Source organism: Stigmatopora nigra, chromosome 11 (genome assembly GCF_051989575.1).
Source record: "Stigmatopora nigra isolate UIUO_SnigA chromosome 11, RoL_Snig_1.1, whole genome shotgun sequence".
Taxonomy (NCBI): Eukaryota; Metazoa; Chordata; class Actinopteri; order Syngnathiformes; family Syngnathidae; genus Stigmatopora; species Stigmatopora nigra.
The window spans coordinates 8,415,323-8,430,146 of NC_135518.1; the positions used below are offsets into that span (position 1 = coordinate 8,415,323).

General features: G+C 39.8%; 2 protein-coding genes across 8 annotated transcripts in view; both read left to right on the forward strand.

The window, feature by feature from the left end:
• Window positions 1-1,973, forward strand: part of LOC144204281 (FERM, ARHGEF and pleckstrin domain-containing protein 1) — a 28,929-nt gene extending 26,956 nt beyond the window's left edge. For 2 of the 3 annotated variants that reach the window (XM_077728170.1, XM_077728172.1), the window contains exons 25-27: window positions 760-867; window positions 965-1,116; window positions 1,254-1,973. In XM_077728170.1, the coding sequence (XP_077584296.1) occupies window positions 760-867; window positions 965-1,116; window positions 1,254-1,335 (342 nt within the window). In that variant the 3' untranslated portion in view covers window positions 1,336-1,973. Of the gene's footprint in view, window positions 1-147; window positions 276-759; window positions 868-964; window positions 1,117-1,253 lie in introns of all 3 variants that reach the window. The other variant, XM_077728173.1, reaches the window with a different exon arrangement.
• Window positions 1,974-2,841: 868 nt separating this feature from the next.
• The window catches only part of LOC144204069 (dedicator of cytokinesis protein 9), a 43,670-nt gene continuing 31,687 nt past the window's right edge, over window positions 2,842-14,824 (forward strand). The window contains exon 1 of one of the 5 annotated variants that reach the window (XM_077727817.1): window positions 2,842-3,376. In XM_077727817.1, the coding sequence (XP_077583943.1) occupies window positions 3,185-3,376 (192 nt within the window). In that variant the 5' untranslated portion in view covers window positions 2,842-3,184. Of the gene's footprint in view, window positions 3,377-14,363; window positions 14,800-14,824 lie in introns of those variants that run through there. The other 4 variants (XM_077727813.1, XM_077727815.1, XM_077727814.1 and 1 more) reach the window with 4 other exon arrangements.

Sequence of the window (14,824 nt, forward strand, 5' to 3'; positions counted from 1 at the left end):
CCTGGATGTTGCTGATCGTAGTGCTGTTGACCCTTGCACCTGCATGCCTATGCTTCACCTTCTCCGTCTCTGTGTTTCTGTCCCTGTTTTTCCGTTTCTCTTCCTCCTCCCCCACAAAACCACGCGGCTGTGTCTTCCCCCGGCTAGAGGGCCCTAGTCCAGTCGTTGAGAATAAGGTGTGCCCCCGCAATGGCCAGGGACCAGTGCCTCTGTGCGTTATCTGCTGGTACCGAGTACAGAGCCTCTCCATTAGTGAAGCCCGAAGGAGTCTAGAGGTAAAAGAAAGAGCCAGGCAGACAGCACAGGCATAACTTTAGGCACACCTGCGCAGGCTCATTGAGACATATATTTGGCTTTGGACTGATATATGTATATATATTTTTTATAATACAAAGATCAAATATGTATTACCATGATCTTAATTTAACCTTGACTTTATTATGCACATATACAATTAGTCAATGTTTACGTCAAATTATATTCTCGTCTGTATATGCCATTGTGCATTTTAGGTTCTTTTTGACTCTAATATTCAATTTTACTCTAATATGCCTTTAGGAAGATAGGTGTGTCTGATATTTAGATATGAGAGATGTTGATCTTTTATTTGCTTTTGCATGAGATATGAGCACTGTATTCTGCAGTGGTTTGAATAGTCAAATATAGTTCATTACTTTATTCTTAGGGACAGAGTTGTTTATTATTGGAGCTTTGCAATAGCATAAAAAGTTTATATTTCACATTTGCTGTTATTCCCAGAACCAGCTATCGGGAAACCTATTACGGAAGTTCAAGAATAGTAATGGCTGGCAGAAGCTGTGGGTGGTCTTCACCAACTTCAGCCTGTTTTTCTACAAGTCCCACCAGGTCCTATAATTTTTTCAGCTGAAATATACTTCAGCTTTCTTATCCCAAAGGTTTACATAAAATATTTTTTATTTAAATACTTTATTGCTCCTTCCAGGACGACTACCCCCTGGCCAGCCTTCCCTTGCTGGGCTACTCGGTCACTATTCCCTCAGAGTCAGAAAACATACACAAAGACTACGTTTTCAAATTGCATTTCAAGTCCCACGTCTACTTCTTCCGATCAGAAAGCGAATACACCTTTGAAAGGTATCTCACATTTAGTCTTAGGTTCTACTAGTTGGCTTAAAAAAAAGAATATATTCCACAATTCTTACAGAAATAGCAATGCCTTACTTTCTCAATCTGGAATTCTCAAGATGGCTCATTTTTTTTCTTGCCCTCAGGTGGATGGAGGTGATCCGCAGTGCAACAGCCCCCTTTGGTCGCGGACGGGTGCAAAACAATAAGGAGTCCCACACACATTGAGTCAGACATGTTGGATATTAGTCCATGTGTCCATGCACATGTTGGTGCTTTTTTTTTTTAAACTGTTCTAATGGTGACATGTCCGCTGGTTTCGACTGCATCAGAGGCTGCATTTCTTCTCGTCATTTTTACAGCTCAACTCTAAAACCTTTTTACAAGATGTCATTTTATACTGTTTTTCTAATAATCGCTACGACTTCCTATTCCCGGTTTTCACAAACTTAGTAGAAACAGATCTGTATGTTCTTTTTGGTGGCCTTTTGTTGTTTTGTAGGATATTTCACTTGTGGTGCCAAACAAATACTGGACTCTGTAATGTTTTTTTTTAAATTTGTTTTCAATACAAGAAGAATGTTTCTTTTGCGGTACACCATGCAGTTCAAATCAATGTAAAACAGGCCACTCTTAAAAACTTCAAGCTGTGCACCTGGCCTGGTTTGTTTTCCTGTTTAAAAGTATGATTACACTGTCAAATGGTTGTTTGAAATTGTCAGTAACAATTCAATTCAACAACAATATTGTCATATTTCCTTTTATTTTCAGTCAAATGTTCTCAACCATTGCAGAGTATGAAAAAAATCTATGTAACAGAAAACTTCCCATATGATGATGAAAACTTAATAGAAACATTCAATTAAGATTGTCTTTGCTTTTCATTTAATTAACCAGATGAACTCTGACCAGGAACGGAGCTTGGGTGGGTGGTGGTTCGGGGGTATCTCCATTAGAACCCCTTTTACATCAGCTCATGGGCACCCTGGGATCTTGTTCCGCCACTGTCTTTGACTTTTGGACATCTGATCTTTTTATAAGTCCAAGCATCTGGTAATAGACTTGGCATTTTGGGCTAAAATATAACGTTCAAAAGTCTCTCCCCATTAGATTGACACTGCAGAGCTTTGGATATTTAATTTTTGTGTAAATATATGCATGTTCTTCCAACGTTGACCCGTAGATGTCAGTATATAACAAAATATACTGAAAATAGTATTACTAATAGAAGATAAAACAAACAGTGCCTCTCCATTATTTTCTCATCAATGTGAGAAAACTGCAGAATTTCAGTACATTGTTTTGTTTGGCATAAAGAAAAACTAATTTAAAAAATTCAATGTGGGGGGCCTGGCATTGAGTGATCATGCATCACTGCCATTGACAGCAATAGATGTCCAATCCAATTTAATCTAGGGGCTAGTTCACGGATGGACAAACTACATTCCACAAAGGGCCGAAGTCGGTGCAGGTTTTCCTTCCAACCCATAAAGTAAACACCTTTTTTGGCAATCAATGGATTGCAGTCAGGTGCTGCTTGTTTTCTGCAGAAATTGCATTGGGTAAACTCAATTGCAACAAAAAAACTGCATCCACGTCGACCCTTGAGGACCGGTTTGCACACCCCTGGACCTAGTTTGATCGCCACTATAAAAATAGATTGGAGATCTATCACCATCAAGACATAAAATATGTAGATTTACATTTAGCAAAAGAACGATCTTCTTTGTTTTGTTTTAATCACCTGATTTTGATGCCCTTTTTAACCGATGAAAGTGGAAGCTGGCCAATGCAGGAGATCCGGGAGGGGTCAGCATTGAGCTGACCTAAAGCCGGCTGAGGTGTCACATCAACCGGGGGCGGAGCGCAGTGAGTTGACAGCAAGAGGCGGCCACCATCGACGCTCTTTTTTTACGTGCGCTCTTCGTTGACAACAATGATTCCAAACGACGAAGCGGATCTCGACTTGAAGGCGACCAAAACCTACTAAAGTGACCAATGGAACAGAAATCACTCGCCATTGCGTGACAGCATGGCCCGATTTGGAGCTCACGGTCCTCACTGAAGAGGATGGCCGATGCGGATTAGACGCCAGGGACATCCCTCGCTATCATTTGAGACTTTCAAAGTGGCTTTTCATGTCAATCCAGCGATGTCCACTCTCGCTCAATCGGAGACGAGGAAGTTTACCAGAGGTTTGGGCAAGCCCGGAACGGCAGCTGAACTTCGGCAAAGTGTCTCAGAGGTGGTCAGGACCTCCGTGTTGGTGGTGAGTCAACAACATCTTAACTGTTGCACTTATTTTGTCGTGTGTGTTTATTTGAGCAAATGTCAAGGAAGGAAGAGTGAAACTGCAGAGTGGCGTGCACGTGGCTGACCGCAAAGCAGCTGCTTTGGGATTTTGGAGTCACATTTGTGGAGTGGGTGAGAGAATCAATTGCTGAACATGAATGAGGGATTGTTGTTATGTTCAATGAGCGATAGTGTGCGCCTCTTTCAATGAATGAATGGAAACACAAGCTGTTTTCACAATGCTTTGTATTGAGCGCTTCATCCAGGTTGGAGCGCTCAGTATAAGGCATGCCATGTAGTGTTTATGCACAATTTCAAACGAATTTGCTACCCAAGTTGCCTCCTGTGCACAATATTTAATTTCTGCAATAATGTTTATGTCCAATTTTGGTGATTCAAAGACACTATTGCATGATATCTGTAATATTTTGCAGTGCATATTACAGGGTGGAGTTTAGAATGAAGGGACAGTTATAGGGATTTGTGGCCCACTGACAATTTTGGTGATTTAAAAAAAACATAACCCCATCAAGACCTGGCCTAGACATTAAAATTTAGGTCACACAGGCCATAATATTAGTATCTGTTATACAATTGTGGCCTACATGACTCAAAATGTGAATTTCAGGTCTCTAATTCTGGTTATGATACCCAATTACACTCAATTTAAAAAATAATTAAGTATTTTAACTCATTACCTATAATTGATATTACTTGCAATAGTTTGCTGTGTCTCTTGGTACAGTTTCGAATTAAAGTAATCAAATCTAAAGTGTACAGGTTCTGCCACATGTACGACTAGAAAAAGACCCGAACTTCCATGTGTAATGAAGTAATTCAACTCATTTCCAATGGGATGACATGGCATAATGATTTCCCAAAAGGGAGGAAGGGCTGTCATTTTCTTGCTTCCAAGTATTCATTGACACTGACATAGCATCCACATTTGGAAGGTTTGTGGCACGAGTATCCGCCACAGCTGCCTGCAGTATCACTTTTCCAGGAGAGGAAAAAGAAGTCGATCCTTTTGTTGTGTGGAAGCCTGTTCAGTGTGCCGACGTTCCTGGAAGAAGTTGCTAGGTAACTGAAACAGACACCATCTTGCATCTCCGTCAATATTCTAGACGTCCAAACACACCTTACATTATTTATTCATTGTCATTGCTGTGACAAAAATTGTCTCCCATTGGCTGTTGAAGTACTTGGCCATGTGTTGCTATCAACTTTAATCCAGCTGCTCCATTGTTGATAAACATGTGGAGATAAACTGTATGTAGAAGGGAATGTATGGTGGTGTTTGCCAGGCCTTGGTATTTTTGACAAGAATGCAAGCACTCACATGACTGTTGTCCACGCAGAGTGTCATTAAGTCCTCCATGAAACATGTAAATGGCACACGAATAGAGGGTTTGTTTGAGGAAAAGCGGGGGACTGTAGCTTCTTTTTATGACAATGATGTGTCTTTATAAACATTTGCCTTTTGTTTTCTAACAGTCCATTTCTTGAGCCTTCTCTGTATTCCAGTACTGTTTTATCTTGGTTGTTATTCAAGTATTAATTGTTGACACAAACTTGTTATGTCTTTGTCTTTGTGGCCAATCATGAAGTGATTCATTAGTGTATTATACAGTACATTGTATATTTACTTGAGCTCAGGTGATAAATGTTTGTTTGTGTCCTTAATGATGGGAAGAAAAGCGATTCATTGTGGTTGGAAATTTTAAACAAGTTAATGTGGTTTATTGAGCAGCCGAGAGATAGTTATGCAATTGTCATCAATATTTGGCCTGCTAGTGCTGCTATACCCTCCAATCTATCATAGCCAATAGATGTTACTTTTGTGCTATCTCACTAATCCTAATCAAAACTGAGATATTTCACCATAAAATGACATTTTAATCTCATTTACGGCATAACATTTTTTATGTTAAGGTCTAATTAGGGTAAGGTTAGATGATATTTACGTTTCTTGTTACAAGATTTTTTCTCTTTGCAACTGAGATTGCACAATTGACCTAAGGGCGCAACTTTTCAGCTACACTATCTCCACTGTTTGCACTCACAGGTACGTTGCAGGACCAAGCATGTCTGAAGAATAACTCACTGCTAGTGTTATTTTGGGCCTCAGTAATACATTTCCAACTCTCTGCCATTGTAATAAATGGACAGTTGTTCTCTGTGTTTAAGGTACTGAAAATGTCACTTTCTAGTAGAGTTGTACTTAAAAAGTGTGTGATTTAACTAGCATCTCTTGGCATCACTTTTTTAGATTTCTCTACGTCATCTGCATAGCTTGTCATTTGAAACATTGATTCCTTTTTCTCTCTCTCATTTTTGAGTCACACTCTGGCTGAGATCAATGGGTGAATGTCATCCTTGTCAGTTATATAATGGTTTACTTTTGGATTAAACAGACACATGGGGAAAATCGTGCATTAACGTCATAGTCCCACACCATAGTCAGGGTACATATTTTTTTCCCCTCGTCTCCTCAGGAAGTGCCCCTGACTTCCTGTGTTCCATGTCATGGTGGGAAAGCAGTGCCTGAGTAGTTTTCAGTTAGATAGGGAAGGTTTCTTTATTTTGGGAGTAATCTGCCACATTGCATAGTTCTCCCGAATGAAGCAATTACAATATTCGTTTTATTCTCTATTCGTGAATATACTGACCCATAACTGACCCATATCAATAATATAGTGTTAAAATGTAATGTGAAGTGACACAATACACATACTGTGTAAATAGAGAAATACTTAATAATAATAATTCAAACTGATTAGATCTTCAGAATTGTTTTCCTCATAAACAACCATTGGAAATCACAGGTGAAGGTCCCATACATGCATAATTCTCGTTTAAAGTTTACAAAATGTTAAAGATCTACTGGTGCAGATGATGATTGTACTTCTGTTTTAGTGCAGACACTCTGCTGGGGAGGAGGTTTGTTTGGTGGCGGATGGAATGTGCTCACTGTGGCGCAAGCAGTTTGTTTAGTTTTACCACGTTCTCATCCGCTCAAATGGAAAATGAGCGGAAGGGCGGCGCAACATAGAGGTTAATCATATGAAAGCCTTCAGCATCCCTGTATATAATGCTCTGCTGTTGTACTTTACTTGGACAAGTTGCTGAAACTCAAAACTATTGTATTCTGAAGTACATCGGTAGATCGTCAAGTAAATAAATGTTACAGTGTCGAGTCTTGCTACACCGTTATTGTTACATTATCATCAGCAGACCTAATCCAATTGAGGGTACTGGGATTCCATTCATTCTCCCATTAAGGTTGCTATTCTGGATCAATGGAGCACTCACACCAACCTAGTACTGACATCCATTTTTTTTATTATTTTACATTCTACTACAAAATTACTTGTGAATCAGAATGAATACAAGAGTGTCGTATTAGCCTAACAACTTATTCTCAGTGGGTAACCTTCTTTGAAGGCCTTGTCCTCCTGTGGCCCCCTGTGGTCAGTGACCCTTCACTCTCTCGTTAGACAAATAACACAAGCTGCTGTTGCAGAGGTGTACTGAGCCTTGTAAGAAGTCCAGACATACCAGTAGAGACAAGTGCCTTGAAAGGAATTATTAAAAGTGGAAATTTGTTCTGCATTGTGGTAAATTGCCAAGGGAACTATGTAACTTTTCCATTCCGAGCTGCTGACTTTTATCAGGCTGTTGAAAGATGAAAGTAAAAGTTTTAAGTTTTTATCATTCATCAGGGATTTCCCATAAATGAATGTGTGCTTTGAATTCACTGACCACGTGGCACGTAAACACACCATTATTCACCTCAACTGATGGGTGAGCTACTGCTACTTTTTTTGTCTTTTTCCCACAGTTCACACTGTTCATTTCATCAAAGATAATCCTTGCAGACCCCTCTGTAGGTGGTTTGTGCACTGAGCTGTGTGTGGATATGACCTGCCTGAGGGGTTTGTCTCTAATGACTTCTCACCAGGCAGATGCATAGCTCAGATTCTTTAATCTGACACTGTGGTTGTGAAGCAAGGAGAGGGAGGCATAGGAAAGAGTGGATAGATTTCTTTCTAGAACTCCCTTTGTGTGGAAAAAAATGGAATGACTGGCATTTTATGGCGAGGTGTGTCCGAAAGGTTATAGTGGTGATGTCACCCCACTTCTGAATACATTTCTGATACATTTTGTAATAGATAACGTGCCTAGTACGAAAGCAAAAGTGAAATGTCTGACGCATTTGTATTAGAATTTACACAGATTTTCAGTACTTGAGCAGTTGAAAGCTTTGTGGACTCGTAGTAATCACACATTTTCTCAGAAGTCTTTATTTGTTTATTTTTCTTTTCAAAGCCAGTGTATATATGTAAGACCGTTCCTTATGAGGTTTTGCTTATGTTTGCTTAGATGCTATTTGTTAAGGATTCAACATTGAGAAGCAGGATCAGTGTGTACTGAGCTAAGGGAAGATGACATGGTTTTGCCTATGTTGGGGAAGTAGTGCTACTCCCCTTCATCATGCATGTTTATGATGTCAAGTGGACAAAGTGATCCCACACAGTGCTCCCTTGTACGTTTGATCACGCATTAGGTTTTGAAGTGGGTCTTTAAATAGATTACCAAGCTTGGTCGTCAACACGACGCTCTTCACTATTTTGCTTGACTACTTTGGCTTCACTTGAGCTCAATGTACACAAGTGCTCTTCTTCTAGCAAAGTGTGCCAAAGTGCCATGTTCTTTGTCTGTATGTATTTTTTTAAAAGGAGTGAAAATATGATTTAATTTCTTTTTTTTTTTAATTCCTGTAATAACAAGGTCCACAAAGACTATTCCTGTTTTTATAATGTAATTCAGAATCGTCTTTGCTGATAAAAGTATTAGTGTTTCCACTTAAGGTCGACTTAGACCTACAAAAATGTCAAATCCATTTTGGTTACCATAGAAACCATACTGCTCATTGAGAAATTAGCATGATTCCCGAGGTGAGCTCAGCTCATAACGGGCCAACAGCTGAAGCCGGGGATCAGCTGCAAATAATGAGATTGTTTTGTCCTGAGTGGGCAACGTTGTGGTTACTGGATGTATGCCGTCTGTCTGCGTGATTGACAAGGATAGATGTTATTGGCAAAAGAATGTGTGTTCTGTTGTTTGGACACAAACAGGATCAGCAAAAGTGTTTCGTGATGACTGTCTTGTCATGCCATTTTAAAATAAAAATGTCGTCTGAATGTGGCCAATTGTTATGGTTTGATTCAAATCAGGGAGTCTCCCCTTCGCCATTAATTTTGTAAGATTATTAGTGTTATCTTTCAACCATCTAAGCAAAATGGGATTAAGTATTACATTCGGGTTCCAGAGAAAATTAGCTGTGAAGGATTATAGGGGGTTCTCCTTTTTGCACTATAGTCTAAAATTGACTGTATCAGTACATATTTTAAGAACAATAAAATATCTTATTTGACCTTTTCCCCCTCACATCTGTTTGTTAGTCCCTAGAAAGTTTTGGGGCCCAGCAAAGATCCAATGTTTCTTTAGGGTGTACCCTGTCCTGTCCTTTGCCTTTCACATTTCCTTTTTCCCCAGATTGTCACCAGGGCTCGCTGAAGCGGGCTCAAGAGGATTTCCGCTGATTACAAAAAACCCAGATTAGCTAATCCCTGAGGTTTCCCAAACACCAACAACCCCCTTCACTCCAATGACACTGGCTTTAAGTCTCAAACACATTAGAAAAACGCATCTCCCTGAATGCATCAATAGGTACACACACCTGTGAAAGCTGCTAAAAATGCGTTTTTGGTGAACATCTTCTGATTTGATACAATTCTGTCAATCCTGTGGAATCAGAGCTCAGTTGAGGAAATCCAAATTTAAAGCAAGCTTTCAGAACATAGTAGACAGAGTTGTTATTAGCACCAGTTCAGTGGTTTCACCCTTCTAAGGCCTCATGCCAGACCAGTGTGAACTTGCCTTGAATCTCAACTTCCGCGCTTCATGTCAAAGCTTGACCTCGATGACGGGCGCGCCATAAAATTTGACTGCTGTTCAGTCGCCACAATTCTGCGTCAGCATGTTTTAATTTGAGGGCCTGAAAAAAAAACTGCAACAATCACCATGTAGTAACACTTAGTTGCTATTTTGTGGAGTTTAAAGGACTGTATTTATATAGTCTAAATGAGACTGGTTTGGCAGCTTAATGATTTTATTGTTTTATATTGTGCAAGACAACCCATAATTATACAAAGTCTAATAAAAGTGTTTGTTCAGTCAGTAGATAGAAAAACGATACAATTTCACACATTTTAATTTTGTAAACCCAAATTAACCTAATATTTTTGTTGGAATGTGTTTGGAGAACTTATACTTTAACTGTGTAGTCCCAAAAAGGTTAAAGTATGCCCCCCAACATTTAAAAATTAAAAACCAAACTATAACCCAATAATCTGTTTTTTAAGTTACTCTTATTGCAGTTTTATAGTAACCATAAGCAATCATCCTTTATAAAAATAACTGTAATTGTAAAAAACCTGTAGGTGGCAGTAAAAACATTCCACCCTCTGTGGTGAAAGAAGTAGCATATTTACCCTGCTTCTTTTAAGCTCTCCATTGTTTTATTTACATTTTCCCCATTTTACCACGACTAAATGGTGTATTTTCCCATTTCTGAATGCTGTTGCAAATTTCAGCTATTTTGAAGCAATTTAGTCTTCCCTGCCAGCTTGTGTAAGGATGTATGTTAGTGGGACATCATTCAAAATGGTCTGTTCATGCCAAAATGACACTAAGAGACTGACTTCAGATTTTTTCTGCATATTTGAGCCATAAAGAAGTTGTAAAGTGAACCTGAGACCTCACATTTCATTCAACATGACACTAATGTGTGTGCGTCTATTGTGTCAAGTTTATTCTTAGCTTGGTGGCCCTGCCCTCAAGCAGCGGAAGTAGTACTCCTCTGTTTGGTCGTCCGCAATATATGCTCCATCCCAAAATACCAAGTTTAAAGGAAGAGGATGCATGCCTAATGTGTTTGTTTTATTAATTTCACAGCCAGGATAAGATGACATTCTTATTTCCTCACAATCATCTGATGTAGTTCTCTTGTTTCATGTCAACTATTTTGGGGTTTTCAAATGTGAAGTATGTGACTCTTTGACATTCTTGGACGATGTGTGCAGTCCACCCACGTGTGTAACTTTTGGGATTGTCTGAAACAAATCAGGGAAGTTATATCATCAAGTCATATTGCTGCATCAACAAGAGTATGTATATGATTGAATACTGTCATAGTCAGCTATTTCATTAATATTCCCTTTTGAAATTATGTGGAATTTCCCAACGATGATTGTCGCGTCTGTTTCCTAGTTTTGAGACTGGTGGTCAGAAATGGTTCATTTCTATGTCAGTATCATATAAATGTTCACAAAACTTGTTCGTATATGATATATTGCTATGGTCATCCCTAATTCTATTTTTTATTTTAACATGGTTACACATTTGGGTGGCAGTGTATCATCAAATTCTGCATAAACCAAACTCTTTTAAAAAAAAAAAGTGGGACATCGTCCTTGTTTTCACACGCACATAAGCAGGAAACAGTCGCTTCCCTTTTGTAAGTCCTTCTATGGTTCTGTCTGACAGCCAACCTGCATTGTGAGTCTGTATAAATGGTAGATGTCCACCAGATTGTGGACACACTTATTCCCTGCTGACTTCTGAACACTGAAACGCAGCCAGCTGCACTCTTTTCCTTCTTTTCTAAGAGACTTTCTCAGAAGAAAGGCCAGCTCCTCTTGAAGCTGGCCTCTTTGAACAACACATGGTGTGTCAAGTCCTTCTATTTAGATTGTCCATGCCTTCAAGTGTAAAGGAGAAACTCAAAATGACCCTACTATTTCCACACGTGCATTCATTCTGTGACGCTTTTACTATGACTCCGCCCAGCAGTTGCTGTCAATGAGTTGAAAGTGAGGTTACTTGCAGCTTTGAACAGCGATCGTGTCTGACAAATGTTGCGACTAACCTTCAATATGTTGCCTTTGTATCCAATGAGCTGTTTCGTTTACGAGGATGCGCCGTATGGAAGATGAAGGAATGAATTAATATTTAATAACCTGTACGTCATCGTCTCTAATGGCATCATAAACTACTACTAACAGGCCAGCTTGAAGGTTCACTCTTGAAAATGGTGTTTTTGAATGTTAAGCCATGTTATATAGGGAGCTCAGATGGTATATAATACCAGAGCGTTACTTCCTCCCGACAGTCCACAACCATACTGTCATTGTAAGAGTAATCTATGCCATCACTGCCCTTATCTCCTCTGCAGCTGCTGCAGATTTAAGCAGAGTAGCACTGCGTGGAATGTCACAGCCTCCACACCCCACAGAGGATACCGTGATACAGTCTTTCCATCGAAACAGGCTGACAGGGCACTGGTATGTTTATTTATCTAGACCCAGTCATTATCTACTATAGATTTTAAAGTCAAGGTTTAGTGGACCTGATACAATCCTGCTGTGTAGGTCAAAGTTGTGCTTTTTTTTTTAGTGTCAGTTGTTGAAGGGAAAGATGATGATCAGAAGAAGCTCTGTGTAGTGATTCAGCACTCGTTTGTGGGACGTGGAGAATTCGAGCAGGGGATAATGTTGCAAAATGTACTCATCCATCGATTGTGATAGCATCTCTTCTTTCTGTCATAGATTATACAATTGAATCAAAATGAGTGACCTGGCTGTTTTAGGTGGAATCACATGTACTAGTTTGAGTTTTAATTGCTGTAAAAGGGAAAATAAACTAGACACCTTTGTGATTATGATTGTTTTGAGACTCATATTAGTGTTGTATCAAGACCACTGGGCAATTTTGCAATATCATGAGCACCAAGGTCAAACAAATGTGTGACAAATCGCATTCTGACAGGAAATAATGATTTGCATACAAACATGCTCACTCTTGCACCAGTGGAATCTGAGTCTTCGAGGTGGAAAATGTGTGTGTGCCAGCCTGTACACTTGAACTTATGTTTGCACACTGCAATGAGTCATTCTTCAGTTGAGTTAGCTGCTAAAAAGTAACGTAATTGTCACACACACACACACACACACAAAATGCACTCATCCTCTATCTTAATAGTGACAACCAACACCAGTGCTATGACTAAAATCTTCAATCTTTGTCTGATTTGACTCATTTCCTTGCATCTTTATCTTTTTCTCACGTTTGTCTCATTGCCTTTTGTTGTAACTCTTTTGCAGTATGTTGCAAAACAACAACAAAAAGCAAGAAGACACACACACATAAAATAAATTCTTCACTGCTTGCCGAACTCTCTTGAACACTCTTGCTCAACACGACTGATGTCATCTCCAAATGCGTTTCAATTGTTATGTGCAACGTGCATATTTATTGCCGCTGCATTTTGACAGAATTCTGGACTGCATGACCTCAGTTTTATTGTGCTTTTAATGACAGAATGCACCTTGTTTACTGTGGGGATTACAACCGTCTCAACTGTGATAATTGCTCTTGTATCGGTTATTGTTGTGAAGAAAGGTGTGATTGACTTGAGAGTTTAGGAATATGTTTCCAGGATGACATAGCGCTCACTATACAACATGATCACTGTGTTTTTATTTCTTGAATCTACTCGTAGTGGTTCGCCTCCTCTGCCCTGTGGCTTCTTTCATTGTACAGTCAAATGTAGTTCAGTGTGCCAGGCTGCTGAAATATTAACAACAGCAGCAGCGGTAGGCAAGAAGGAATGCGAGTGTTCATAGTGCAACGCTGATAGGATGCCGGCATCATTAGTCTGGATTCTGTACTGCGAATGTGTTCAATTCCTCCAAAGGTGAATTGTTTGCTGTGCCCCAATTTTGGACTTGAATAAAAGCAGTTAAAACTGCTTGACTAGGGAGTTCATTGGTGCGTATGCAGCGCACTTCTGTGTTTTGTTTTATTAACGGAGAATCCCCTTTTTCCTTCTGCATATTGGTATATCAGCAATGGGAGGGATATGGTTGAATACTGGCATTTTCCTGTGAAAAGTGAAGTGGAGGTTAGTCAATTAAAAAAACAAACAAAATGACATAATTCTTAATTTTACTATAAATAAGCAATGTAGTTTATACAAAAGCAAATCTTGTGGTCTGATCTTCTATCTCTTTGCTTTTCTTCATAAGACTTGCATGATTTATCCATCATTCCAAATGAGCAAATTTTGGTTATTCTGCTTATGTTATATCTGCACTCTTGGCAGACTGTACGGTTTGAGATATAAAAAAAAAAAGCCGCCAATATCAGCATGATGTCGTCAAATCCTCTCATTTCACTGTTTGGTAACAGACTGATGCTAGCTTTATTTTTTATTTGTATGTAATCCTATTTGTTGCTTGATGGGCCTCTTCTTCCTAAAGCAGCTGACTGATGTGTTTAGTATCACTTGTATGAGAATCACCCCTTTGGCCTCGGCATCGCATCTGAACTAGAAAAGCATTCAGCCATATTGGCGTTTGCCTGTTTGCAAGAGTAAACTCCCTCTGGATATAAGCTCGCATTTACTGTAACCCATTTATTTCATACTCGCTCATGTGTTTTTTGAAAAGGAGTCCTTGCTACAAGAATTAATATTCAACCACTATATTAAAAATCTATGGAGCAAATACCATACACTATTTACTAAATACAATGAATTGAATTGAATGCTTTTATTGTCATTATATAAGAATAATGCAATGTAAAGCTTCACCATGAAGTACAGGAATAACAACAACCAACAAATAAATAAATGAATAAGTAATAAGTAGTCAATATGAATAAGTAGGGAAGTGCTCGGGGAAGTAGAACAAAAAATGGGTAATGCAATGAAACAATGATGCCTGTTTACTGTAAGGTCATCAGTGAGGCTGCTGCAGAGCTCACTAAGTATCCTTCATCCCTCCCATCCCTTGTCCTGCGCTCTTCCTCCCTCACTCACTTGCTCGATGCATCTCTCCTGCCGACTGGCTTATTCCAGCCTGCACGGAGTGGAGTGGCTAACCAATACACCAGGGCTCTCTCCTCTGCTTGCGCATGTATTACTACTTCCCTTTCCATCTGGCTCTTTGGGGTCACCATTCTGGCTCTTTGTGACTCCCTGGGTCAGAACCGTCGGCTCGCAGGGTCACATCATGGATCGGGGAGGGACGGGACAGAAGGGAGGAAGGCGGGTCAGCCACGGGCACTTGTAAGTGATGCTCCTTTGGAACCGGAGGGATGGGGTGCACCACCAGCACCGTCGTCTTTGACGGGCTGAGAACTGTTTTGGAGAGGAACTGTAGCGGATACATCTGTAAAGGAGCCGCTGAGCCCATCGGGCCATCTGAGGTTGAGCGAGCGCTGAGTAGGAGGGCGTCTCGGATCTTTCCGACGCCAAGAGTGGTTAAGGTGAGTGTGTGTGCGTCTCTGTGAGAGGGAT